General features: G+C 47.7%; 1 protein-coding gene across 3 annotated transcripts in view; it reads right to left on the bottom strand.

Annotated features, from left to right (window-relative positions):
* TTC28 (tetratricopeptide repeat domain 28) overlaps positions 1-26,158 on the bottom strand; it is a 188,900-nt gene that overhangs the window by 57,271 nt on the left and 105,471 nt on the right. For all 3 annotated transcript variants that reach the window (XM_074844737.1, XM_074844738.1, XM_074844739.1), the window contains 3 exons: positions 20,628-20,775; positions 17,594-17,866; positions 16,486-16,616 (listed from right to left, as the gene is read on the bottom strand). In XM_074844737.1, the coding sequence (XP_074700838.1) occupies positions 16,486-16,616; positions 17,594-17,866; positions 20,628-20,775 (552 nt within the window). The remainder of the gene's footprint in view (positions 1-16,485; positions 16,617-17,593; positions 17,867-20,627; positions 20,776-26,158) is intronic.

Here is a 26,158-nt window from a genome sequence, read left to right as displayed (position 1 = left end):
TGTCTTTCTGGAAAACAAGGAGTCAAGTGAAAACTGATGTCTCTTGGGGCTGCTTAAAAAAAAAAGTGGACATTTATGAGTGCAGATTGCTGAATAAGATGAGCTATGGCAAGGAGCCACACAGACAAAGACTCAGATGACGTTAATGGACCATGGCTAGGGAAAAGAGGCATAAATGGAAAGCAGCAGATCTCAGACTTTCTGTGCACAAGAGAAACTTGATAGATGCAGAGACTGCTGATATGGTACATGGGAAGAAATCTTTAGCAGGTCTCCTAGACTGGGAAGCAGATCATAGGAAGTGAAATTTGTATGGCTGGAAATGTTTATTCTCAGGGCTCCTAATCCCTTTGCCCAACAGCATTTCCAGGCTCACAGTAAAGACCTAGAATGACAGGTACAAGCTTGGCAACCATTCTTAGGGCATGTAAAAAGACTTGACTTACATGTCTGAGTGCCCAAGGTTTGGATTGTCCAAACCAGGATGTGGAATGGAGACAAGAAAAGCAGAAAACAAAAATAAGCAGAAGGAGACAAAGAGAGAAATGGAAAATGAAGGGTAGGGGGCTGACAAGAAATAGCCTTACTTGATGAGAAAGATGAGGCTGTTTCCGGAGGCTCGGCCGCTGCTCACAGACAGCTAGACAAAGGCAGGAAGGCCGCCTCGGCCCTCTGACATGGCCTTCGCACGTGTTTTATTCTGCAGCAGCTTCCACCGTTAACTGATCCGAGTGCTCCGAGAGGCACTTCTCAATCACAGTGGAGTCCACGTGAGCAGAGCCGATGGCACTTGTGGCTTCCCCGGGGCTGACTGTGTGCAGCATCTCTTCTCCAGCAAGATAACTACCAGCACTCTCCGGGTGCTCGTGGGGGCAATCACTGGAAAGACTGTGGAGCCTGACATTAAAGCGGTGTTAGGAACAATTTGTGATTACATCTGCTGGGGGACACCAATGACTCACTTCAGAGGGTTAGTAATAGGATTCCAGAAGATAAATTCATCACTGTATACTTAGTAAAATCCTCCACATGACAGGATCCACCGGGAACTCTGAAGTGGCTCACACTGGGCCAAGGGGTAGGGGCATTCCCACATGCGCTGGCAGAAGACTCAAAACGCTGCAGCGAGCACAAGGCTGACACAGGGGAAACAGGCTCCAGCCGTGCCAGCACAAACCTGTTTGGTAGCAGGGTGATGGGAGACTACAGCTTCATACCAGTGAGGTTTTGCATCAGCAAACAAAGAAAAATCAATGCTTTATATATTTGACAAAGACAAATTTTACAGTGGGGGTTGCTTACACCTCCAATTATGCAATTTATCACTTTAATAGAAAGCAGATTCTTCTGCCACTGAGCTGAGGCACAAAAGGGAGTTCTGAAAAACGTTTCTAATTGCTCTCTTTTTCTTGGGAGCAACAGCCAGCTTAGGTTTTTCAGCTGAATAAGGTAAAGAGTCTGATGTTAAGCAGATGTGCATCACAGAATGACAACTAATAGGGACCCGGTGACTTGGAAAGTTGCGTTTCTTAGATATTTCACCCTTGCCAGAGAATGGTCATTTCCCAATGATGTTACATTTAAACAATTCTTTAACTGACTGCACAACCTCCTTAAATGAGAGCACTGCATAAAGATTCTAAAATGGGCAAGGTGAAAATGCTCTGCCTGGAATCCCACTATAAAGTAGCCTTAATCCCCAAACACAGACACCAATTGGGATTGATCACAGATCGAGCTTTTACAGCCAAGGTAGGGCAATAACTGGCACAGACTAAGCATCTGTGAAATTCAAAAGCCAGACTGCAGCATGCTCTTACGTGCTGTTCCTCTCCACTTCCCTTCTCCCTCTGGGCAGGGGGTAACAGCAGTGCCTGATCCTACATGATGCAGCGGAGCTGTATCCAGAAGATCAGCCATGCACATTCATAACATCTGCACTCAGGACAGCCAGCAGCATGCTCTTTTCGAGAACCAGCATCCCCAGCATCCCTCCTCACACGCAGGCTCCTGCTCTTGCATGCACGCAAAGGTCTCCTGGTTCACTGAGTGTATTTTAGGGGTGGTGAGGGGAAGGCAGCTTCAACAGGTTGTTTCTGAACACAGACACACAAAGGAGTACTTAAATCTGAAAGCATTAGCAAGGTGAGTTCTGGCTTCACATAAAATCTCACCATATCTTACACCAGTGTAACTCCTCTGTGTAGGAAGTACAGAGGTTAGCTTACGGCAATGCAACACTGGGTAAGCATTTAAGCTCTTTCTGTACGTAAGCTCTGCATGGTTTGTGCAGCTGCTGCACCCACAGGCAGGACAGTGACTAACAGGGGATGAATACTTTCAGGACCTACCAAAATGACCCAGTGGCTGTAAACTGCACTTCATCTCCACTTCTATTAAGCCCCTTTATCATTTCCTCAGAATCCACCAGTATTCTACAACTCGGCTTGGAGCTGTACCGATGTATACACCAATGCAAGTTTCACACCCCAATACAGTAGGTGCCCCATCGACATTCAAAGTTGCCCTTCCCTCCTCCCTCACAGGGGAGGCTGATGTGCCAGCACCACATCAGCTTTCTCCTGGGGTGGCATGCTGTTGAAAATAAGAACGGAAGCAGCAGACAATATTCTCCTCCTGTACATTATCTGTACACAGAAAGGAGGAACGGATTTGCTTTTAGGCAATTATTTCCTGGGAAAAAAAACCACACCGGAATCAATATCCCTGTCAAATCCAATTTATTTGTAGAAGGTCTCAGTCTTTTACATAGAAACTACCAAAAAGCAAACCCCAAAGAAGCCAAAGCCATGGATCAGAAGCACTAGTATCTGAATGTCTGGAAGGAACTTTGCAACTACTGCTACTGAAAGGGAGTAACCAGGAATTAATGACACAATAGAAAAACTCAAAATATGTAGCAGGAAGAGATAGCTCCAGTCCCCTCTTGATTAATGGATTAAATCCCCAGCTCTGCAGGTGTCAAGGACTTGCTGCTCATGTCAGAGGCTGCCATGGGTTGTGCTTACAATCCACTCTCAGCCCTTTCTCTCCTTACTTGTTCAGTTCAGGGAAATGACAGTGATCTAGGGGACTGATCATTCTTCCTGTTTCACAGCAAATTATGTGAATCCAGGCAAACCCGAACAGCACCATGGCTCAACTGTCAGATATTCACAGTCTGTCATCTTCCCAAAACCAAAGGCTTCAAAGGAACACTGACTTTCAGCTGCTCAATTGGAGATCAAAATAACACCGCTCCTGTGGAAAATCCATTTACTTCATCTCCTCCACTATCATTTAGGAGCCACGTGTCCAGTTCTGCCTGGAAAACTTGTAAAACCAAACCGGAGTTACTCCTTTAACAGAACTGCAAATGTTTCTGACCAAGGTAGCAGGGTTTTGCTGGAAAGCAGAAGCAGCACTAGTCCACACTGATACCCATTTCCTAAGAGTAAAACTGCTGTCACTCATACCGAAAAGGCTGTTCACGTTCGCTGTGCGAGCTGGTGCATCGACACTCGCTGTGCAAAGGCTGGATGCCCAGGACGAGTGTGCTTCTCTTCTGGGGTGGGCTCTGCAGCACTGAATTCTCATGCCACAAAGAAAAGGAAATCACACAAAATAACCAGCCCAGGAACACTACACAGCAGACCTCAGCATCAAGTCTAAACATCACCTGGGGCTCACATATCTTTATCACAAGTAGCCAAAATGCCGTAGCTTTCTGGACATAGTCTAAAAGGCTCCTGTGTGAAACCACTTTAGGGATTATGGCTGACTTGACATTTTTAGTGATGATGTAAGAGAAGAAGCCCTCATTTAAAACCACAAGCTCCTCTGAGATGGTGACGCTGAGGGGTGACTCATGCCCTGGTCAAATTCAGTCCTGGAAGAATAAGCCAGCACATTACAAACTCGTATCTCACAGAACCCAGAGAAGCTCTTTGTGCAGGCAAAGAAATCTGTAACTCCTACAGCGGCCTGCCGACACGTGCCAATCCTAACTGTAGTCCTGCTCATAATGCCAGATCCCACTTCACTGCGAACTCAACAGGGGAAAGCCTTGGCTGAGGTGGGCTTTCTGAAAACCCAAGGAGTGCTGCTCCCTGAGTTGCAGCTCTTGCACAAGTTTTCTGCTTCATTTCTTTTACTGCGACCAGGTACAAGCCTCAGTAGAGCACTAGGTTTTGCAGATATTGCGAAAGGTAAGTAAAACCAGAAGACTGCATTTCTTTCAGCTAAAACCCATGTGCTATGGAGGTCAAGTGGGGACATTTAAAGGAGATCCTCAGGAAGTATTACATTTCCCTTCTGAGCCACAAGTCCAAACAAAACAAAGCATATGGCCTTTTAGTGCATTCCCAAATTTCCTGCACTGGTCAGATTTCCCTTCATTCTGCTTAATCCTATCACATTTGAACCAGACAAACCTGTATGAATCCAGACTTTCTCTAGAAAGGGCTGCTGAAGACAGAAAGAGAAAGGCAAGGAAATGCCCTCTTATACAAAACCAACTGCTTGATGCTCAAGCACTAAGGGAGCTCACATCACCAAACTTATCCTCTCAGCCACGCCGGTAATTTAGTCTAAGATGTAATGCAGCACTAGTGCCCTAGAAGACCCAGAATCCTGAAATGAACTCATATGGCAAGTGCCTTCCTAGCACTAAGTACTCAGTCTTTCTCCAAGAAAGCAAGCCTTCCTCCGGGGTACGAGGGAGTCTGCCCCACATCCCTAATGAAGCAAGGCCACCATCTGCAATGAGAGGCTGACATCAGTGAGGCAAGTGTACCCACATCACAGGTCAGAGTTTTGAGTCCCAGCAGCTAATCAGAGGCTCCTCAAAGACCAGCTGTTTGAAGCGTAAGTCTACACGGGAACAATATGAACTGGAAAGTGTATGTCTGTAACTTTGTACACCCAACAGCAGAGCCAAACATCTGGGCCAGACAAAGACTGAACTTCAGTGAACTGAACAATGCTGCAAAAAGTGTTCAGGAAGACATTCTGCAGACGGAGTCAAACCTCTCACAAGTTCCCATTAAGCTGAAGTCGTAACACCTGCAGAATCTGAGCCTTCAAGGGCAGTAGGGGTAAAATTAAAGCCTCTGTCCTGTTAGGAAATCTGGAAAACCAATCTGCCCCCACTCTTACCTAACTCTGTACTGGCTGCTTCACACCCCTTCTTTAGCAGCCTCTCGCAGAGGGATTCAGCACGCCTGTGCTACCCTGATCTGCTCAGCCAGGTCCTCCTAGCAAGTGGCCGGTATTGAGGTCTCAGTTCTATAAATCAGATCACCCTGAAGTCTATTACAAAATCAGCAATGATTCTAGACATGGACCAGGATCTGCAAACACCTCCTCAAAAAGCCAGGGAAGTATTAGTGCTGGTCTCCTGATAAAGCCAGCAGTCTCTTTGGACTTACACAGCCCTGCAGATGACAAGGCTCCTTTTGGTGTAAAGGGCACGTGTCTTACAGAACAAAAAACAACTCAAGCCACAGCAAGTCCCAACACAGTAACGACCGGGCTGGGATGCCCTGTGGAGCCAAGCCCCCTCCTTCTCCAGCTCAGCCTCCTGCCGATCCCTGGAAATCCTGCTGGGCACTTCAGCTGCCCGCGGTGCATCTGGACCTCACCCACCCCTGAGAGCACGGTGCTGGGGGACTGTGGGCTGAACCTGCACACCAGGCAGCGAGTGACTCTTGGCAGCTTCCCCCACAGTAATCATGAAAATACATATAAAACCAGCTTGAGATCAGCAAGGCAGCCCTGTGCCGCTGGGCTTCGTGCAAGAGCTCAGATCAGACAACTTTCAAAGGAAAAGTGACCCTTTCTTTCTGCAAGTATCCTGTCCATGAACTGCAAGGGCCTGATCTTTTTACCAGTTTCTGGTTTCTGTGGGTAATTTTCCACTGAGTTTCTAGGAACTGATACTGGTCTCTCACCTCTTTGGAGAGCAGAGACTGGGAGCAGTCTTTTGCTTGAGCGGTTAGCAGCCTGATCAACCATTTTGTTGTTTGTAAATCCTGTGTAAAGTGTCAGGGGATTTGGTAAGACATTTCTCATGCAGAGGCTGAATCAAAAACCAGCTTGTTTCAATTTCTCCAAAGTACCTCCAGGACTCAAAAGATCCCCTAAAAGAACCCCAGAGAAAAACAGAAGGCATAATGGAGAAACAAGAGTGAAGAGGTAATCCCATGCACTAAAAATGTTTATGAATACAGATGCACCAGTCACCCACTTATCTTCTTGCTGCTTGACCTTTCTGATAAGATACTGGGGGAGTTTTGACACAAGAATAGGAGGACACTTGCAAAGTTACTATCTCTGCAATACAGAGGCACAGTGCTGCGCAATGGGCTGCAGTCTCTCGATGTTCCTGTGGTATCAGTAACAAACAGATACCAATTTCTTAACAGCTCTCATGCTGTTTCCAATCTCTTCTCTTGAAAAAGCTCAAAAGCAAAAGCTATTTGCTGTTTAATACAGTAGCAGTGGTCACACCCTAACCTAGTCATTCCTGCACCTCTACTGGCAGCAGCTGCATTAACCACTAATATCAGTTATCAATTAGCAAAGCCCTCCTTGGCCTGTTCCTTACTTCTGGAACTCCAGTCAGATGAGATAAAGCTATAACAAATAAGGTGTATTCTCCTCTTAGTCCTTCCTGTTCACATTGCTTCAGGCAGCAGATAATCCACTTCTGGCAGACAACTATGTAATAAATTATTTTGAAGCAGTGGCTTCACAGAAGAGGAGAAGGGACAGAAAATAGAAAAGCAGAGAAACAAATACCTTCTCTGCTCGTTTTCTGCAAAGCTCTGACGCTTACTGCAGCAAGTACGACTTTCCTACTTTTGCCTCCACAGCCTGTTTCTGACATCTTAGTCAATGTTTTCATGCATGACAAATTGCTTTAGCCTGAAGACTCTTTCCAGTTCTCATTTGTGAGGTATTTATATCGTGTCCTCATTTTCCAGACTGTTTGCAAACATAACAAAATAAGATTTTCAGATTTTTCCTTTCTTAAAAATCTGGCAGTCCCAGGGACAGACCACCTCTTCACATGGCTGAGCTCCACACAAATGCCACGGGCAGAGGAGCTGCCGTGGGCTCCCTCAAGCTGCAGTTAATGAATGAATTTCCTTCTTAGCAATCCATCTGAGACTGATGATAATGAAGCACAAACGAGGAAGTGACCAGGTGATGATCACTTCAGGATTTTCTGTGAGAAAGAGACGAAGTTGGCCCTATAAGAAATTATATTTTGAAACATCTGAAAGCCACTTGAATGCAATGGAAAAGGATCACTGCTATGAATGATAACCCATGCAAAACTAAATTCTGTACAGAACAGGAGCAGCACCCAGCCCACTGCTGTACGCCCAAGTAAGTAACAAGACATGAGCAGAAGGGTGAACAGAAGGGCTTTCCTGCCAGCAGTTAAGATACTGCTGAGGAAGAACAGGCAGACACAGCAAGCGCCGGTTTCACTGGGCAGTATGGAAGGTCTGGGCACGCCTTCTGTTTTCCCAAAGATGTGCTACAGAAATCAGAGCCTAATATAAATGAGGCTTTGCAAGCACATGTCAGCTAACCACGAGTCTTTACCTCACTGAATACATTTCTCAAATTCTCTTAAAAAGCAGCAACAATTGTAGGAAAAAAATCACAGATGCACGCAAACCTTCATTCACATTAAGCTCAGGCTGTGACTGGGAAGTGGGATGGGGTAGTAACAGCCCAGCCCAGCCCATGATGTGTAAGAAAGGCAGGCAACGAGCTGATATCTCCTGAAGCTTCCAGGATGGCTGGAACTACCACAAGGTGAGAGAAGGTACAGCACGGTGTGCTGCCACGCAGCAGAGCCAGAGAGCTCAGATGGGGCTGCAGGGACTAAACCAGTAACGACAATCAGCCTTCCACCATCTTCTACACAACATCTCCCCTGCACAGGTGGGGGACGGGGAGGTTCACCACCCTCTCTGGAAGCAAAGGGCCAGCGTTTCTGGCTGTTTTATTGTCCCCACAGCCCCTTTTTAGCGGATTATGCTCTTTTCCAGATGTCCTCCTGGCCGTCTCCACACAAATACAGGATGTAGCGCGTGTAAGGGCCCTTCTGTCAACCGTTCACTACATCACACAGCTACAGAGACAGACGTGCCACGTAACTCATAAGCTGAGTCTGAATCAGCCCCAACCCACCCTTAAGAGCTGTTCATCACATAACTGAACATTTATGTTAAAAATGCACTGGATGGATCACAAGCAATATGGACACTGAAGAACAAATGAATTGAGAAAACGTTCCGTAACACAGAAATATCATCCTCTGCCTCCTGAATGTACACAGCAGTACAGAGACAAGTGCCCTTCTGTTTGCTGCATGCTAGCTAGGCCAGGTTTTTGGAACAGGCATTGAAGCTGTTACCAGTATCAAGTCAGTAAACTACTTTTTCCAGAACCTGATCGCACAGTCTGAACAGTTCCTGCTCAACACACGTACCCTCAGCAGCCACAGACGTCTCCTGGGGCCTGGCCCATCGCAGGACGCCAGCTGTGCCTGCCCCGAAGGGAAGAGACAGACCCCTGCACGCTCCAGAGATGCTTCGCCCAGGCGCCGCTCGCAGGGGCCGAGCAGCCACAGTGGGACTGAGGAAGCTGTTCACAGCTGGAAGAGCAACTCTCCATGAAGAGACTTGGCTTGCCGGGAAACCCGCAGCGATGGCGCTGGGCGACAGCAGAGCGGCACCACTGACCCCGCAGGGACGCGGCAGAGCGCAGCGCCGTGCCGGAGCGCGCAGGCTGCTCGCATCCTGCTGTCAGGTCGGGCACCGGCACCGCCGTGAGGAAAAGCTGCGCTCGCTACTGAGCATCAGCTTCATCCAGCTCCATCCCAGCCACGAGCTGGGGGAAGGCTCCACAGCTGCGGAAGGACTCTGGACGCCTGACAAGATAACCAGGAGGGGAACCTGGCCCGCAGCTAATCAGCTGCACATGTTCTGATGAGCTCACTCCATGCTGACATGCCCTATGATGGCTTCTCCAGAGAGGAAGGGCTGCACAGATTCAAATCGGCAGCACAACTGCAAGCACAGGGACCCTCGCCATCGAAGCACAGACAGTTGTATTTAATCTCTGGCAGGAGCCCTGAGATTGCCAGCACAGTCCAAACAATCGTTCTGGGCCAGGAAGGGACGTGGGCAAGCAGCCAGGGAGGCACTCCACGTTTCGGACAAGCTCTTGAGCCACTCATTCAGAAAGTTCAGCCAGGAGCACGCACACCCTGCTCAAGCACCAGGCAGAACTCACACCACCCCAACACGTCTGCTTGGAGCCCTTCAGCTTGCAGTGCCCAGGGCGACTGGTTTACGGCGTGGGCAGCACCCGGGCCCCTGCACAACCCTCCTGGAGCAGGGCAGCTCGGAGCACCGCAGGTGAGGCTCAGAGGTCACTGGAGGGCCTCACAGGTCGTGGTTTAGGAAGAATGAAGACAGAGCTGCTCCTGAAGGACAGCTGTGCCACTTCCAACTCAGATGCGTTCCAGTCTTTTTCCATATCTAACTCAGCAGAATAGATGTTTCCAAAATGACTGGCAAGGAACCTGAAAAAAAATGCTGGTTTGCCCTGTACCATAATGCACCCAAGGAGTTCAAGGCAAAAGGCTAAATACTTACAGCTTTGCTATTTACTGAAGACGTGCCTTGTACAGACAAAGCACAGCAGGAAGGACACCTGGAAAGCATTTCCCCTTCCTTTCAGGAAGGGGCAGAAAAACTTGGCTTTACAGAATTTACAGATTTCCGTAGAAAGGAATGATCTATCTTTCCTTCTGCATCTCCTTCTGGAAATAAGAAAGTGAAATTTGATCTTTGACTTGTACAGCCTAACAGTAAGTAGCTGTAGTCTACAAAATGTAGGAGCTTTATGCCGTGTTCCATTGCTGGCTCAGGCATGCTTTAAAGGGGACTGGGAAAAACTACTAGAATTGCAAACCTAAATAACCACCAGTGGCTGAGCTGCACACAAAGTATGTTCAGACAGTTGCAGAATCTGCAAATTCCCAACTGAATCCAGGCACTGATTATGTCTGTCACAGCAATCATATTTCACTCCAGAGATGCACAGCAGCCCGTTATCCCTGACAACCTTCTATGGAGACAGTCGTCCCCTGCCAGCAAAGGCCCCTCATCGCACTCAGCTCCATGGCAATGCTCTCCCTGCAGTAGAAAGTGTAGCACCTATCTGGGATTCGAGCCCATGGTTTCTCTTTATAATGGGAATTTCTGCATTCCGCTGTTTCCCGTACAACACAAGAACTTTCACAGATATGCAAGAGCAAGGTGACACAGAAAACCCAAGAAAGCCTGCTTAATGAACACCCTTCTTCTATGCCACTTAACCGCCCGATTCTAATTATCATCTTCTTCATCCCCTTTTCCTCCAAATAGTCAACCTTTCTGAAAAAAATCTGATGAAGTTGCAAACGTGAACTCTGCCTTATGCTTGCAATAGTTTTAAAAAAACATCTTGAGACAGTAAAATCTTGATTCATCAGTCTTGTTACTGAGCACACCCACCTGCTGCAGACGGCTCCCAGAGCCACGTACTCTCACGGAGATACCCAAGGGCAGCAGCCAGTGGCCACAGGACCAGGAGGGCACTGAGCCCCAGCCAGTTCTGCACCTATTCCTTCCAGAAACAGCTTCTTCTAGAGGGGAGGGGGGGAAATCCCTTCAGAACTGAGCCAAGAACGATGGCTGCAAGCTGTTGGGCGTCCTGAGCCAACACGGGCAAGCTGGCACTGACAAGTCTGTCAGTCTGTCCTCTGATCTCCCCTGGCCCCCCCACCTCCCACACTCACACTCCCCGAGAGAAGGGGCAGCAGGAAATAGGCTCATGTTGTTCAGCTGCACCTTCACCCCCACTCCAGGGAGAGTTCAGGGGCACAAACAATCCTCTTCCTCACCCCACGCCTTCTGCTCCTGCCCGCCTAGCGAAGGGGGATGCTGCATCTTTAACGGAGGACCCAGCTCAGCTCCACCAGCAGACAGGAGCTGCCAGCACCCGGTGGCTTTCTGGCTGCATCACCCTTCCCAAGAGCTCAGTGCTGGCAATGAGCTTCCACACAAGCATTAATTTTATTATGGTTAGTTTATGATTTTGCCTTACTGCCCTGCTATTTTTGAATGCGGGGCTGTAATAGAAGGCGTCTGACAGCCCAGGAGAGAGGGGAGCTGTTACACTGCAGAGTCCCTGCGGTGTCGGCGGCCTCTGCAAGCACAGCCTACGTGAGGGTTTGGACACTGAACCTGAGCAGAGGCTCCACAGCTTTCCTCTCCCTTTCCATTTCTGCTCGTCAGTCCTCACAGCTTCAAAACACTCCCTCAAGTTGTACTTTTCCAAATGAAATGCTTTGGAAGGAACACAGGTCCTGACAGATGGTCATCAAAAAGGGCCACTCCAACCCGGCCTAAAAGATCACCCACCGTTAGCTCTACCTTGGCACTCTGGCCTTGCAGAATTCATAACACAAGACAGTTCTGCACACCTGCGGAGCAGCTGGAGATGAAGAGGAGCAGGGACACAGGAGACTAGCATTAGAGGCATTGAAAGCTTTCACATTTACTTTTTGACTCCAATCTTTCCTCTGACCCTGGCATGGCTCATTGGTCGCATCACCCTTGTCTAAATCACAGCCGGTGATGTGGCATCAACACATGCTACATGGATTAGCCGATGGCTTTCAAAAGATCAGGTTACCTGGTGTTAAAAACAAAGTAATTACTTCAAAAATAATAGTAGAGACGTAACATTCTGCATCTCTGTTATTAAGAACGGATAGATTTGTACTGCAAGACAACTAACATGCACTAGCTGTCTCATAAACCCCATCAGAGGCAAGACACAAACTGCTTTTGCCCTGAGGCAGTGAACTCCTGATCTTCCTTCTGCCTTTGCAGTCGTGCAGACGTACCCGTAAGAGCCAAAACTGCATGAGAGCCAACACCTGACTCCGTCCTCGGTATCACCTGGCTAGTTTCTCACAGCAAAGACAGGCTCAGACCAAGTCTTTAGCCATCACACCTTGAAGCCTACCATTGAGGAACCAGGCCAGTGAATCTGGAACATGAACTTGTAACTTCTGCAATTTATGGCTTGAAGGGCATGGCTTCTCTGGCATCATCAGGTTCTTGGAAGATGAATTACCTTGTAGTACTACTCTTAAGATGTAATAACGTCTTGCATTGATCAGCTAACAGGCAGTCTAGGAGATTAAATTCACCACCTGTTTTTCCTGGAAGGTGATCACAGGACACAGATTTTAACTTCAGTGTCAGGTTCAACTCAGCGAGTTACACTAAAGGTTAACTTGATCTTTTAAGTGAAACCTTGCCTTGCACCCTGCTCCATCCTACTCACATGTACAAAGTCTTTTATAGGAAGGCACAGGAATTCATCGGAGTTTATCTTCTAAGCAGACTTTAAATAATTACTGAATCTGATCTTCTGTTCCACAATCTTTCTCTCAAAGCATCCGTTTGATTTATTCCCTATTTTGAGTGACGAGATCTCCAGTCATTCGTGCTTAGCCATATTGTCACAGGTGAGCCCTGTCCTGTATATTTACTCTTGAGTATTTTTTCACTTGGCAGAGGTACCTCCCTATTGTAACTCCACTGGCTGGCAGAAAAATACACTAGTACAGGATTTCTGATAGAAGAGTTAACTGCAGGCCTTAGTTCTCTCTCAGGAAAAACTCACAGACTGCAAGCTTCTGATGCTCATCAGAGCCAGCTTCTGTGACAGGCAGAAGACAATGATGAGCTAAAATAATGTAACCCCAGTCTTCCCTCTTAACACAATCTGTGTCTTTTCCTCCTGGCACATCACGAGTACCCTGGCTGCTGGTATGGGAACCTCTCTTTGTAAAACTCCCAGACCTTTCATGGGCACTATATAAAAACTGGAGAAAAGAGCAGCAGCCCAAGCTACCAGTACATATTTTCCTCAGCACATTAACCAACAGACAACGTGCACTCACATTTTAGTAACAGCAAGCACGGAATTCATCACAAGATCATTGCAGGGCTGTAACTCTTTATCCGTGCACCATCAAGCAGCAATGAAACAAAGTCAACATTTCACTTCACCGCAGCCAGGTTGGCTTAGAGAGTGGATCCTCCCCTGTCCTCATTCAGAAGCACTAACCCCTGTGCCAGACACCATGCCATTATTTTGGGGCAGGATTGGTTAAACTAAGCCTGCAGCCGGCTCTGAACGAGAAAGGAAAAGACAAGCCTGTACCTATGGGCTCCACTAGCCCGGAGTGTTTTATTTCCACCTCTGTGCATGAATTAAGTGGGTCTTAGTGGGAGCTGGTGCTAACGGAGCTGCCCAACGCACAGAGCCGTGGTCCTGCCAGCCACTGGTCGCTGCGGTCGCTCCGTCCCCAGCGAGCTGCGCAGCACCCGCTCGCTCAGGGGGGTAGGGCCAGATTCGTGCTGCCCCTCCCGGCGCTGCAGAGGCGCAGCGCGGTGATGCCCACCCTGCCGCCAGCGGCACGGCTGAGCACGGACAGGCACATCCGCATTGGCCTCGCCTCAGCCGGGACAGGAGACGTCGCGGTGAGAAGAGCAGCAGTGTAGACTTCACCGGAATTCTCAGCTGAGCACATTCCCAGGGTCTGCAGCAGCCCCAGGCAGCCCACGCTGAAATCTGCTCTGCTTAGTCTTCACAGAGAAGTGACAGACCACCAAGCTGCGCTGCTATTTCCTCTTTAACTGCATCCAAACAATCTCGGAGCTGAACTGCCACACTCACCTCCACCGGAGAGAAGCAGATGTCCTTCTAGATGGTCCTGCCTACCTTCCTCCCTTCTCCTGCACCCCACTTCTGTTGTTACCCCTTCTAGCGTGGTATCCTACCGACCACAGTGACCATCTGCAAAGCTGCACAGGAACCAGAGAATGCACAGAAAGACAGACCGAGTCCCTTATGATTTCTAGTTTCCTGAATCAACTGTACTTTTAAGTCTGCTAATTCCTTCAGAAAGAATCTCACAGAATTAGCTCATCTGAATTTCCAGGCTAGCCAACTGCAGCTGATCAAAAAACTCGACCCAACACTTAACTGTGATGGAAAGCACTGAAATGACACTGGAGATGACAACTTCATGGTGCCCATTACAGTGTCTCGCCAAGAACCAGTCTTCTTACTCGTCTGCACAGACCAAAACCACACCTATGTTCAGCACCCCACAGTCTCTCTTGGAGACGCCAGAGGTGTGCCCAGTCCAGCTACTTCTGCTCCATTCCCTCTCTGGGCACAAGTATCACAGAACAGCCTGAACGTTTCCCCACTGTGACTGCAAAGAGCAGAGGACCTGTCTGGACATACGGGCTGTGCTCGACACGACGCAGTGCTTGTAACAGGAGCTGCACAGACAGCTTATCTGTTTAAATCTACAGTCCATCTGAGCAGCTTACACGATTCCCCACTCAGCTGACAAAATCTCCCTCTGCCAGGCTGGCGTGGGGGAGGACAGAGCTGAATGCCACAGCCAGACCCTCTGCAACCTCCTCCTCAGTTTATGGGTGACACAATCCAGCAGAAGCCCCTGGTACAAACACTTGCTTCAGCAGCCTCAGACCCTCATGCTCCCTCTGAGCGCAGCAGTATCCCCTACAAAAGAGCACTTTTTACCTTCTACGCCAACTCTCTGTGCAGTTGGAGGTAAAACAATTACCTCATTACAGTCGCACAGCAAATTCCCTTCTGGTGGGATTCACATCAGCACTACTGCAACTTTATAACATTTGCATTATAAAAATGTCTGCAAAGGAGGCCAAGAAAAACAGCTTTTTGTTCAGAGGAAGCTCTGTGGTCAAGATGATGTCATCAGAAAGCGCCAAATTAATTTCCTGTGGTTACATCCTACAGGAAATCCAAGAAGCTCAGCTTTCTTGCTAAACCAAGTAGTCATTTGTTGTCAATAACTGTTAATTATGTGCCCAGATGTGTCATAAACTAAGAACTATCACAATTAGCCTTCATTCCCAGGATTCCTCCCAGATCGGCCATTGGGATCCGTTTAGGTCAGCGGCCTGGAGTGGGTGAAATGCACCGGCTCTTGCGCCCGCGGGCCAGCCCAGGGGCTCTGGGGCACGCAGGCTGCTGCGTTCCTGCCACCACCAGCACCGTGAGGCTCCTGCTAGCCCCTCAGCCCCCACCCTGCCGCGGGGGATTGGCTGCTTAGAGATACACCACAGAGGAGGAGCAGCTACACAGATCAGACTCTTAGCAGGAACAGGGACCCCTAAACAAGAAAACTATAAAAACAATGATGAGTAACAGCTTTTCTGCTCTGCATGAACAGAAACAAGGAAATCAGGAGTGATTCAGGAGGTTTTCCAGCTGGTAAAATAATCATGAAAATGTCTAGCAGGTCCCTGCCCCAGCCACAGCCCTCCCACAACCTACTGAAGGATGCATCTCTCCAAGGCTTACTTGATATTTAGCTAATAAAATAACACTCCAGTAAAGCACTTACCTAATTCAAAGGGATCTTTCCAACTTATCAGTGAGAAACTGATCTCCCCCAGTTTTTAGATCTCCTCAGAAGTACCTGCGTTTAAATGAGTTCACACCCTTCTCCCGCCGTGCAGCCCCCCCATTTTCCCAATCACAGCAGAGGGGAATCCACTGGTGGTGGGGGTGAGAAACAGCTTTTGTATCTGTAACTGGCACTAAAATTATGATTCTGTCCTTACAGTGACCTTTCAGTAGAAATCCCTCGGGACAGACTCCTCAGCCCCCGCAGCACGCTGCCCTGGCCTGGCCGGGAGCTCAGCGTAATGCCTCAAGAGCTCAACGGTGCATGGCCAAGGCAAGTCAGATCCAGCCCAACCAACGCTTACACTTCACACAACATTGTATTTTCAGGTTTGCATGGATTCTTTTTCTTCTCGCTACTTTTTAAACAAAGCGTATTTTATGTGAACATTCGGGGCAGGGAGCTCGCTCATCACTTGGCTGGAAAACGCACAACGTAGGATGCACCCTAAGACAATTCGAGTCAGTAGGACCTGTACCACAGGGAAAACAAGAGCTGGTGACAGCCAGGGCTCAGCTGCAAGATGATGTACTGACACCTGCTCAGCAGTAGCTTCTCCTTCCGCCCCAGGAGCCCATGCTCTGCGGGCATGACACCAGGAAGGCAGAGGGAGCAGAAGACAAGAGACAGGGAGGCAAAGGACAAACCAAGCAGCCTGCCACTTGCACTCACACACTGTATCTGCTGGTACAAACAATCTCCTTAACAAAAGGCAAGTGAATGGTTGGGAAGAGAAATCACACAGCTTCCAAATTCTCAGAATAATACAGGGCAGACAGACAAGGCTTACTGACATGGTTGTACCTCTCCAGAAAACCATGCAGTGCTGACTCCCAGTTCGGTCTATTTAACAAGCTTCCTACCTCTCTGTCCTTGAGTTTCATGGCGAGCACCAGCTGATGTCTGTGGTTAGTCAGGGCCTCCCGGTAATTTCCTTTGGAGAAGAATGCGGAGCCCAGATTTCCATGAGCTCGGCATTCTCCCGTCTGGTCACCTGAGACACATGCAAACAAAACAGCAGTTAGCTGACAACGGCAGACAGACTGTACCACGCTCTACAAGTGATGCTCTGGTGTGAGAACCAGCACCAGAACAAACTCGTCCTCATCTTTAACACGCAGACAAAATCCTCCTCTTTGCTGGCCTTCAGAAACTTCTACAGTAGCCATCAAGCTTATTTTTAGAGTTGTTTTAATTTCTGCTTTGGCCTAACACTTGGCAATTTCCCATTCTTCCATATTTATTCCTTGCTCGACATTAGTGATTTGTTTGTGAAAGTCAGCCAATGGCCCAGGCTTAAAACAAGCGAAGACCACGCCAGCAGTCTCCAGAAAGCAGTTCTGCAGCGCAGCTCAGCTCAGACACACAGCACAGCACTGTTGGTGAACTCTCCCAGCTGGAGCCCTCAGGCACCATTTTCTGCACCCCGGCAAGGTTACGCCTTTCTGTCTCACATACTGTCTCCTGCAGCACCCTGAAAGCTTGAAAGCCCTTGGCGTTGGGCAGGATATACCGGACACGAGAGGGATTTTCCAATTTGTTTATTTTTTAAACCTCTTGTTCATCCACTGTCTCACTCCTGATTTGTTCCTTCTCTGGCAACTGCCTCAGAAGCTCAGACTGAGTACCTTTTTCCATCGAATTCTTGAAAAAACAGATTGCTTCACTTAAGACTCATTTAAGGTTTTCAGCCCAAGTCTACATAAGACCAGTTCCCACATACACGACACCAGAAAACTAGAGGACCCTGTAAAACCGTAGCACATTCATTGATCATCGGCCCCCTCCCACGCACAGGTAAACAGGGCTGCACAAGCCTGCAGTCTGCACACTTCAGAAATTTCAGACTTGATTTAGCAGCTTGTGAAATCCCATGGAGCATTATAGAGAGAGGCTAACTATTAACACGGCAATTAATTTGTTCCATCTGTACCAATCCAGCACTCAAGTGAGTGAAAAGAGAACCCTCACCTAAAGTCTTGGCCACATCCAAGTCCTGCTGCATGTATCCAGTGCTTTTCTCCGTGTTCCCGAGCGACCAGTACGCACTGCTCAGTGCAGAGAACACCGATCCCCGCAGCTTTAGGCTGCAAGTGCCAATCTTCAGGGCAGCCTCCAGCACCACCACAGAGGCCCCGTGGTGGCCTGCAGTCAGAAGTTCCTGGCCAATCACAGACACCACGACAAAGGGGCTCTTGTCCAGCTTCATCTTCTGCAGTTGTTGATAGGTGGGCTCCAGGGACTCTGAAACACAAAAACAAAGGCAGAGTTACTCAACAAACCAAGTAATTTGCATCTAGAAATCACCTACACCACTCATCTTCGGTTTTTGGTAACCAAATGACATGTGTGGTAAGGGCCAGACTGCCCAAATCAAACCAAGATTTATTACAGGAACTCAGGGCTCAAATGCATCATCTGATATCCAGTACACCAAGAGAGATCAACCAGCAAGCTGATGCTTTACTTGCAGAAAGCACTTCAGGGAGACAGCACGAGCACGCAGAGCAGTCTCATACTGAGCTCTGAAGACTGGCCTAATGGCAGAAGGAATACAGGAAACACTGTGCAGTTTTGTAGGAAATGGGAAATAGGCCTGCGGCAGTGCCTAAGAGCACTGCAGCTTCTGCTCCTTCAGCACAAACTTTCAGCTGAATGTCTGCAAAATCTGTGCCTGTCCACACACCACAGCACACAATGTGCACCCAGAGAGGTGACAAGAACTGCAGAGAGAAGCTGCTCCTTCTGCAGAAGGTACTGCTGCAGAATGACAGCACTGGACCTGCCAGACTACTTATAATTGGTAACTGCTTCCACCATGCAGATGATGAAAGTCTTGGCTGCATGTTTCAATAGGGACATCAATATAACAGGTCTCCAGAATTTGCTGACCAAGTGGCATTACTTGATTAGATGCTCTCACCTGAATCAACACCACCACAGCAACCTCAGAAAGCCACTTGCTCTGTTTTCATCATTTTTGCCTCTCTACAATCACTGAGTGTATAAACAATGACAAAAGAGGATTTTAACACTTCCCTGAAGATGCAAACAGCGTGAACACAATGCCAGTTACCGACATCCAATTAGATCCTGGAATTAAATGCAGATGTAAGAGGACAGAAACAGTTTCTGTAACAAGCCCCCACTTACCATGCTTATCACTGCAAGAGCAGGTAGGAACTCGGCTCCTGTCTTAAGAAGCTTACTTAGACCCTCGCCAGGTAACCCAGGCAAGCTTAGGGAGAGAGGGGGGTACAGACAAGGACAAATGAAAAAAAGGAAAACACAAGGGAAGTGCTCCTGGTAACCCTAAAGTCTGGTAGGAAAGGGAGAACCAGCACGGTAATAGAAGGGCAGACATGGAGTTCACGGCTGCCCCTGTGCAACAGCAAACGGGAAGAAACAGCCACAACCAGGTGAAAGATGCAGCAACAGCGATTGAGTCACTGGGGAAGGGAGTTCATCTCCACGTATCGCGGACCCACACTCCCTGAATCCCTCGGGGACTGTATGTAATGATCTTTAGGGTGCCACTGACACTTACAGCCCTTTTGCCTTTCCGGTTGCTCCTCTTCTTTCTCTGAGTGCAAGTATCCTGGAAGCTACTGCAGATTGTTTGAAGACACAGACAGACTATCATCCTGGTGGAACCGAGTTTCAAGGGACTGGCTTTACACCACAGACAATACCTGGAGAGATCTTCTATGTCTCTCCTAGACAGCGAGCTCTTGGAAAGGGGACCAGAACAACAGGTAACAACTGCTGAAGGGCCTGCAGAGTGCCTGGCACAGTGGCACCAAGACTCTGAAGTCACTACATTTGTACAGTACATATACACTCTCAAAGTAAAACTAGTCCTTTATGAGCAAGGCTGATGTAAAATCTGCCAAACCAGTCAGTGGGAGGATAACAACTGGAAAGCATCAACACTGAGAAGCACAGCAGGGAGCAGCAGCATGAAGAGACAGCTGCAGTGCAGCTGGACAGCAAGATCACCCAGACAAATGTGGGGATGCTCACACAGAAATACCACATCACCTGCATTCTAAGCAGCAGCCACAGTACCTCTGGATACCAAATGAAATTAGCTTCACAAGGTAACTGCTATATAGGGCAGAAACTTCCAGATGAATTCATTTTGGAGAACAGAGAAAAACACTGTAAAAAAGGAAACACCAACGGGGATATTTTTTCATTTCAGCGCTTCTTGGTCCCTAAGCCCTGGGGCCCCCAGCAGCATCTGCTGAGGATGAGAACTGCCATGTTCCCTCCTGGGAAATACCATTAGGACACTGCAACACAGAGCTTGCAAGAGAAACAGAGCAAAGAGGAGACTACCTCCTTCCTCTAGAGAGAAGAATCCTAGAAATGGGGACATTATGAAAGAGAGACAAAACACTGTACAGCTAATACAGCCTCAAGATCCGTGTGATTTCAACACTCTTCCGGAATATATAAGTGAATTAGCAGAGCAGCCTTGTTTGCTTCTGGAACGCTGTGTTTTGAGAGACATTAGTACCATGGAAAAGCTGCTGACGTGCTCTTCTGGGCAGACACTGGCCCTGAGCACTTAAGACTCCCCATTCCCAATGGCTGAGCACCAGAGCACTGGGGGAAGTTGCTCCAAGTAACACTAAAGCCAGGCCCCAGTAACGTGCACCTCTACCTGCACTGACAGGACAGGAGACAGACAAGCAAGGGACTCACTGGAACTGCTGCACAACACCAGTCTGATTCACCTCCAGTACCTCTGCAACTGGCTATCACCATCTCACTGTCCTACTGAATCAGAAGAACACGTTTTCATTCCTCCTCCAATTTCAGGCTCCTTTCTCAGCACCTGCTGATTCAGCACAGAAGCCAAATCCTGAAATTCTTCCCTTCAGGCCTCCAGTTTCTCCCCGTCTCAGATGCTGGCAGCCACCTGTTCACTGAAACTACTGCCTGCAAGTACCGCAGCAGCAGATCACCCCCCTGAGAAAATCTCCTGGTGCTCACTTACCTCGCATGGGAGATTTCATGGCGGCCTCGACCATGCCAACCAGAAGCTGCAGACTCTTGGGATCTTGAGCCAGCCCCGATGCAAACGCTGCCAGTGCATCTGCATGACGTCCAAGATACTGAAGGGCCACACCCTGTCGGAAGTATGCCTGAAAAGCCAAAGAGAAGAAGAAATGCCAATTACTTAATTGACAGAAGTCACAAATAACAAATCTGCCTGTGACCTCATGCTGGTGGACACTGGCTACACAATCACATTCTGGCTTCTCTGGTCACACTGGCTACAATCAGAGGAATCCAACACCATAGTCTGGTTTGTGACCGGCGCCCAGTCGCTCATCCGCTCGGTGTGATGACCTTCTCAGTCTTTGCAAGGCGTCTGAGCTGTTCTGGAGACCACAGATGGTAATTACTATTAAGGCAATGCTTCCCCCTTGGACTTGGCTAATTACTTATTCTTAACTACTTATAACCAAATGCTCATTCTCGAGACCTCCATTTCCGTTCTCTTGGCTCACACATCACACAAATAACTTGCTTTCTTTCTCATCACTTCTTGCCAATGAGTCCAATATAAACATCCAGCACTGGTAGAGACCAAAATGTACCGAAAGCTCAAGCTGCAACAAAACACGATGCAAAGATCCAGACAGGAGCCGAACCTTCTCTCTCCACACACACCCCCTGATGCAGACACTGCCCAGCACTGTCCCACTTGTTGGGTCCAGTATATACGCACATATACATAACACACATATTATATTGAGGCAAGGCATTCATCATTTTGAAGGTGTTTACAAGAGCATTTATCTTTTTTCTTTCTTTCCAAGGAAACCATTCATGGGAGCGTGTAATACCTTCAAAGTAACTTAAACCTCTTGTCACCATGCATTTCCATTTCTACACCAGTAATGACATCAACATGCAGCTGCAAAGCATTCCCAGAGCATCTCCCCAAATTGGGATACCAGGAACCTACACACAAAGCAACAACTGCAGAAACTCCTGCTCACACGTAAAGCAACAGCAAAGCCCCAGCTCAAAGGGTATCCAGAACTTGAGAGCTGCTGGGTAAGAGATTACAGACACCACAATCCAACATTTACTCAAAGTACTCAGGTATATTTGTAGCACATACATCTGGATTGTTATAAAATGTCTTCAATCTTTAAGCACCTTTGATGCCCATTATTCAGGTTTTATCATCATGCCTGGCTAATATATTTCTGATGCAAATTTTGCTGCACTTCTGGTTCATTCAAAGCTATTTCAATAGCACAAATAAAGCTGTGAGAACAGGAGATAAAACATTATTTGCATTTCTTAAAAACTGTATTAAGAACATAATACTGCTCCTCGAGATTGGCTCCTATATTGCTTTTATGGATAAGACCTCATCACGATTTCTCTCCATCTGTAATAGAAACCTGCGCTCAAGATGTATTAAGTATACATCTGTGGAAGTCTTTTTACTTAAACAGGATAAATCCCCAATTAATATCCAAACTGGTACTTCATTAGAGCTTTCAGACACTTTTGGAATCCAATCCAGGGAGGCAGAGTTTAAGGAAAATCAGAAATGACATGAGGAATTTATAGACATGAATATTTAATCTCTTTTCCATTAGTAAGCCTTGATTGTAGAACCACTTTTAATGAATTTGATGAAAGCAAAATTCTTTTCATTAACCTTTAGTATAAATGTGTTCTTATTGAACCAAACAAGCTACTGTACTGGAAACCCAATTCAATGTTAATTAGATTACTCGCATGAAGCTTTAAATCAAATACAAAGAACTAACAATGCACAGTGGCCATCAAGTACGAGTCCTCCCAGCAGCGAGCTGTCGCCTAAATCATGGTGTGCACTTTTAAGTCCTTTTTCCCCAGAATTATCATTTAATTACTTTCTTTACCACTCGATGACAGAGGCAGTTTGACGCAGCATGTCTCTGACGGGGACCGTTCCAGCCAACAAGGCTGGTCCAGGACAAACGTGCCTGCCTGGTTCAGTTCTCAAGGGCGAGGGTACAAACGCGCGGCAGCCAGCAATGGAACTTCGTATCGTGTGTCGGCGTCTCCAACACCTCGTGCTTTCCAGGAAGGCAGGAGCCTGCCTCTCCTCTCTCAAAACACATACCACCAGGACAGATGGCACACCAGGGAACACGCGGCTTCCTCACCACTGCAGAAATCCAGCTAAGCCCAGAAACCCAAAATCCACTTGCATACAGGGTGTCACCAAAAAGGCAGGAGGGAGACGGATGCTACAGGCAATGCAGACATGCCTCCCACAGCCTGCAGAAGACAGAACACTGTGGCTTCTGTCTCCAAGGTTCAGAAGGGACCACGCAGTGCTGTCCTCTCTCGCATCCCGTCCTATACACACCGGGCTGCAGGACAGGAGGTAACACACTCTTCAACTACAGGTATGGCAACAACTAGCTTTCATGTCTCCCATGAAGAAAAATGGCCCCTGTGAGGAAAATGGAGAAAAAGCAAGCTAACAAAACCCAGGTGAAGCCTCTGCCCTACTTCCAGTTCTCATACAGAAATCCAAGTGAACATCAGTTCCCAACAGGAGAAAACACCACACAGGTGCAACATCACAAAAGGGGATAAAACCCCCCCCCCAAAAAAAAAGGCGGGGGGGGGGGGGGGGGAAACAAAAGCCTGGCCACGGGTCTCAGCACTTTGCAGAGGAGTAACAGGCCTGTTTTGCTCACCACTGCCTGCCCAAGAACTCCACCGCCACCGCAGGCCCTGCCTGGCTGGGCTGCACAGCGGCTGCAGCAGGTTTCTAGCACTGGCCCGTCCAACCCTGTTGCTTCTGCGGGGCGCTGAGCACATCTCCAATGCTGAGAAAAGAGTCCTCCCCCCCACCGAGCTCTGCAAACACAGCAGACATCACGGGCTCCAGATGACAGAAGGAAACAAGGCAGGGACGACATTCACAAACGGCAGGCAATCCAGCACCGGGCATTCCCAACGTCCTTTCTGGAAAGTGTTTTTATCCGCTCCCCACGTCTATTCCTGGAAGCCCCCCCCTGCGAACCACTTAATTTGAATACAAACACAGCATTCAGAGCCCAAAAGAAAAACCTATTAACTGTAACTGAAAGAAAGATTTTGGCCAATTTTTCTCCTGCAAAAACCCCTTCCTTTCACCTCCAGTTTCCAGCGTATACAGAATGCTCTCCACACATTGTGTTCCCCAGAGACCTTTAACAAAATAAATAAAAAGCATTCACATGACCTATTTCCTTCCCAAGAGGCATTCACAACTTAGTTTAGCATTGGAATAAAGACATCGTATCAAGGGAAAAAATCTACAAAGAGGAAATGGTGAAAATCACCCTTTGGAAGAGGAGAGGAAGAGGAAAGGCAGGAAGCCAGCAGCTGCAGCTGAAGAAATGAGACAAGGAGCAGCTTTCCAGTCCTGACACAGAGTGAGTCTTCCCACGCTTCAGCAAACTTTACGTGTTTAATCACACTATGTGAAGACAGAAGAGTACTCACTCTACAGTAAAAGTTACGTTAATTTTCCAGTGATCCCAGGTAAGGAAAAACTATTGATTCCTTTCAAGAAGATTAAAGCAACAACAGAATGATGTTTTGCTAAAGATGAGACAAATGAACAGCAGGTGTTTGTTTTCAAACCTGTGGCGCTCTGCATCCTCAATGTAATACAAAGAGCTGGAACCACCTCTCATTTTTTCAGTCACTGCATCACATTCTCCAGGAACAAGGCACTGTGCAAAAAGAAAGTCTCACCCTCAGCTGACATTTGGCACTAGATGCATCTCCCTCAGTGGAAACTACTTTCTCCTTGCCTCATGTCAGCACTATCGACCACGTGCTGTCCCCACCTCCAGATACAGGAGCGTGCCTCGGGCCCCGCGCAGCCCATCATCTGCCCACAGCCCATCATCTGCCCTCGTCTCCGCTGCTGGCCCTGGAGCAAGAACAGGGAGCGCCGCCAGGATGTGGCACTACCAGCAGCAGCCGTCTGGGGAGGGAAGAGCATTAAAAGGTAAAAGGCAGCTCTACCAAACAGTCAATCTTATCAAGTCACTGATACTAAATTAGAGAGGTGGTCAGCAAGTAATCCCACGCACCTACGGACCTCTAGTTCTGGTAACTCAGACCATACTGCGGGCTCACGCAGTCCGTGGTTTTCCAGTCCACTGGACAACTAACCTCACCCCAGCCAGCTTACAGATCTCACCGCCAAGTGGAGATGGCCTGGGAAGGAGGACAGGGAACAGTTAGTGCTTTTTATCCATAATACCACTGAAAGCACTGTTGATATTCTGGAAGCAAAAAGAAGTTATTCTAATTAATTAACTTGCAAAATATATTTGGCACTCGAGACTTCAAAGCCTTGCAGAAAATCGCGGCCCTGTCACAGAGGCTGCTGATACAGCAAGCTGCATTACTCCCAGCACAGGCCCCATCCAAAAGGGAACAAATCTTCCTGACTCATCCAGATCTTGTCCCCCACCTCTATTTTTTCAGACTTGCATTTTTGCCCCATGCTTTTCAGAACGTGCCATGTTTTCATGGCAAGAATATAGTTTTTAGTGCTCTTCTCCACCCTCAACTTAATTTTACAAAAATTGTATGAACAAGAGAAGAACGTGAAAGACGCCCTTCCTAAGGGGACACCACAGTTTCTGGAGGCGGCCGAGGGCTGGGCTGCAGCAGTCACAGTGTCTGCCTAGCCAGGCATCATCTCTCCACAGTTCCAAGCACGAGTCCTCTTTGTTCTGCTCAATTTATCGACCAGCGTAGTTTCTGTACAGGCTCGTATTTTTCATTGGTGTTTATTACAGCCCATTTAATGCACAAGGAGAATTTCTCTGTCCTACTAGGAGCTGCCACTGGGCTGACTCCTGCCGTCCAGGCAATGCAAACACAAACATGCTTGTTAGTTTTTTGATCCTCATCATCTGAGAACCCATCCACATGACTGTCGAGACCCTGAATGTTAGATTTTCACATGCAATCTGAAACAGAATTGGAATGTAAATGCCATCACTGAAGTGGCCAATATCAAGGGGAGTTCTGAAATTTTTATTAACCCTTCTAGTATCAATATGCAAGAACTGTTTTAGGCAGAGCAATAGTAATTGGTTTATAAGTAATACAAAACATGCAATGAAGATAAAAATACAGTACAAAGAAAGAGCATATATGAATATGAATGGGACCTCTACGTTTCCCAGGATTCTACTAAATAAAAACAAGCCCAGTAAAGGAAGCCCAAGACAACTCAATGCTTTTCTTCACAAATAAATATCAAAATAAACTTTAGTTTTTTGGACCAGGGATCTAGGCAAATACTCCTGCTGTACTGGCATCAGTAGCAGGCTGTAGTACAACTCTATGGGCTCGTACCATTTTTCCCAGTATAATCCATGGCAATAAATCGTTCAGATCCTTAGCTCACCTCATATGCGACGCCTGCAAGAGGTAGAGGGAAGAAGCAGCCACAGGAGTTCAGTCCTGTCTTACCATGGCCTCTTGTAA

The sequence above is a fragment of the Strix aluco genome, chromosome 18 (genome assembly GCF_031877795.1).
Source record: "Strix aluco isolate bStrAlu1 chromosome 18, bStrAlu1.hap1, whole genome shotgun sequence".
In the NCBI taxonomy this organism is placed as follows: Eukaryota; Metazoa; Chordata; class Aves; order Strigiformes; family Strigidae; genus Strix; species Strix aluco.
This window is presented reverse-complemented; position numbering and strand designations above follow the sequence as displayed.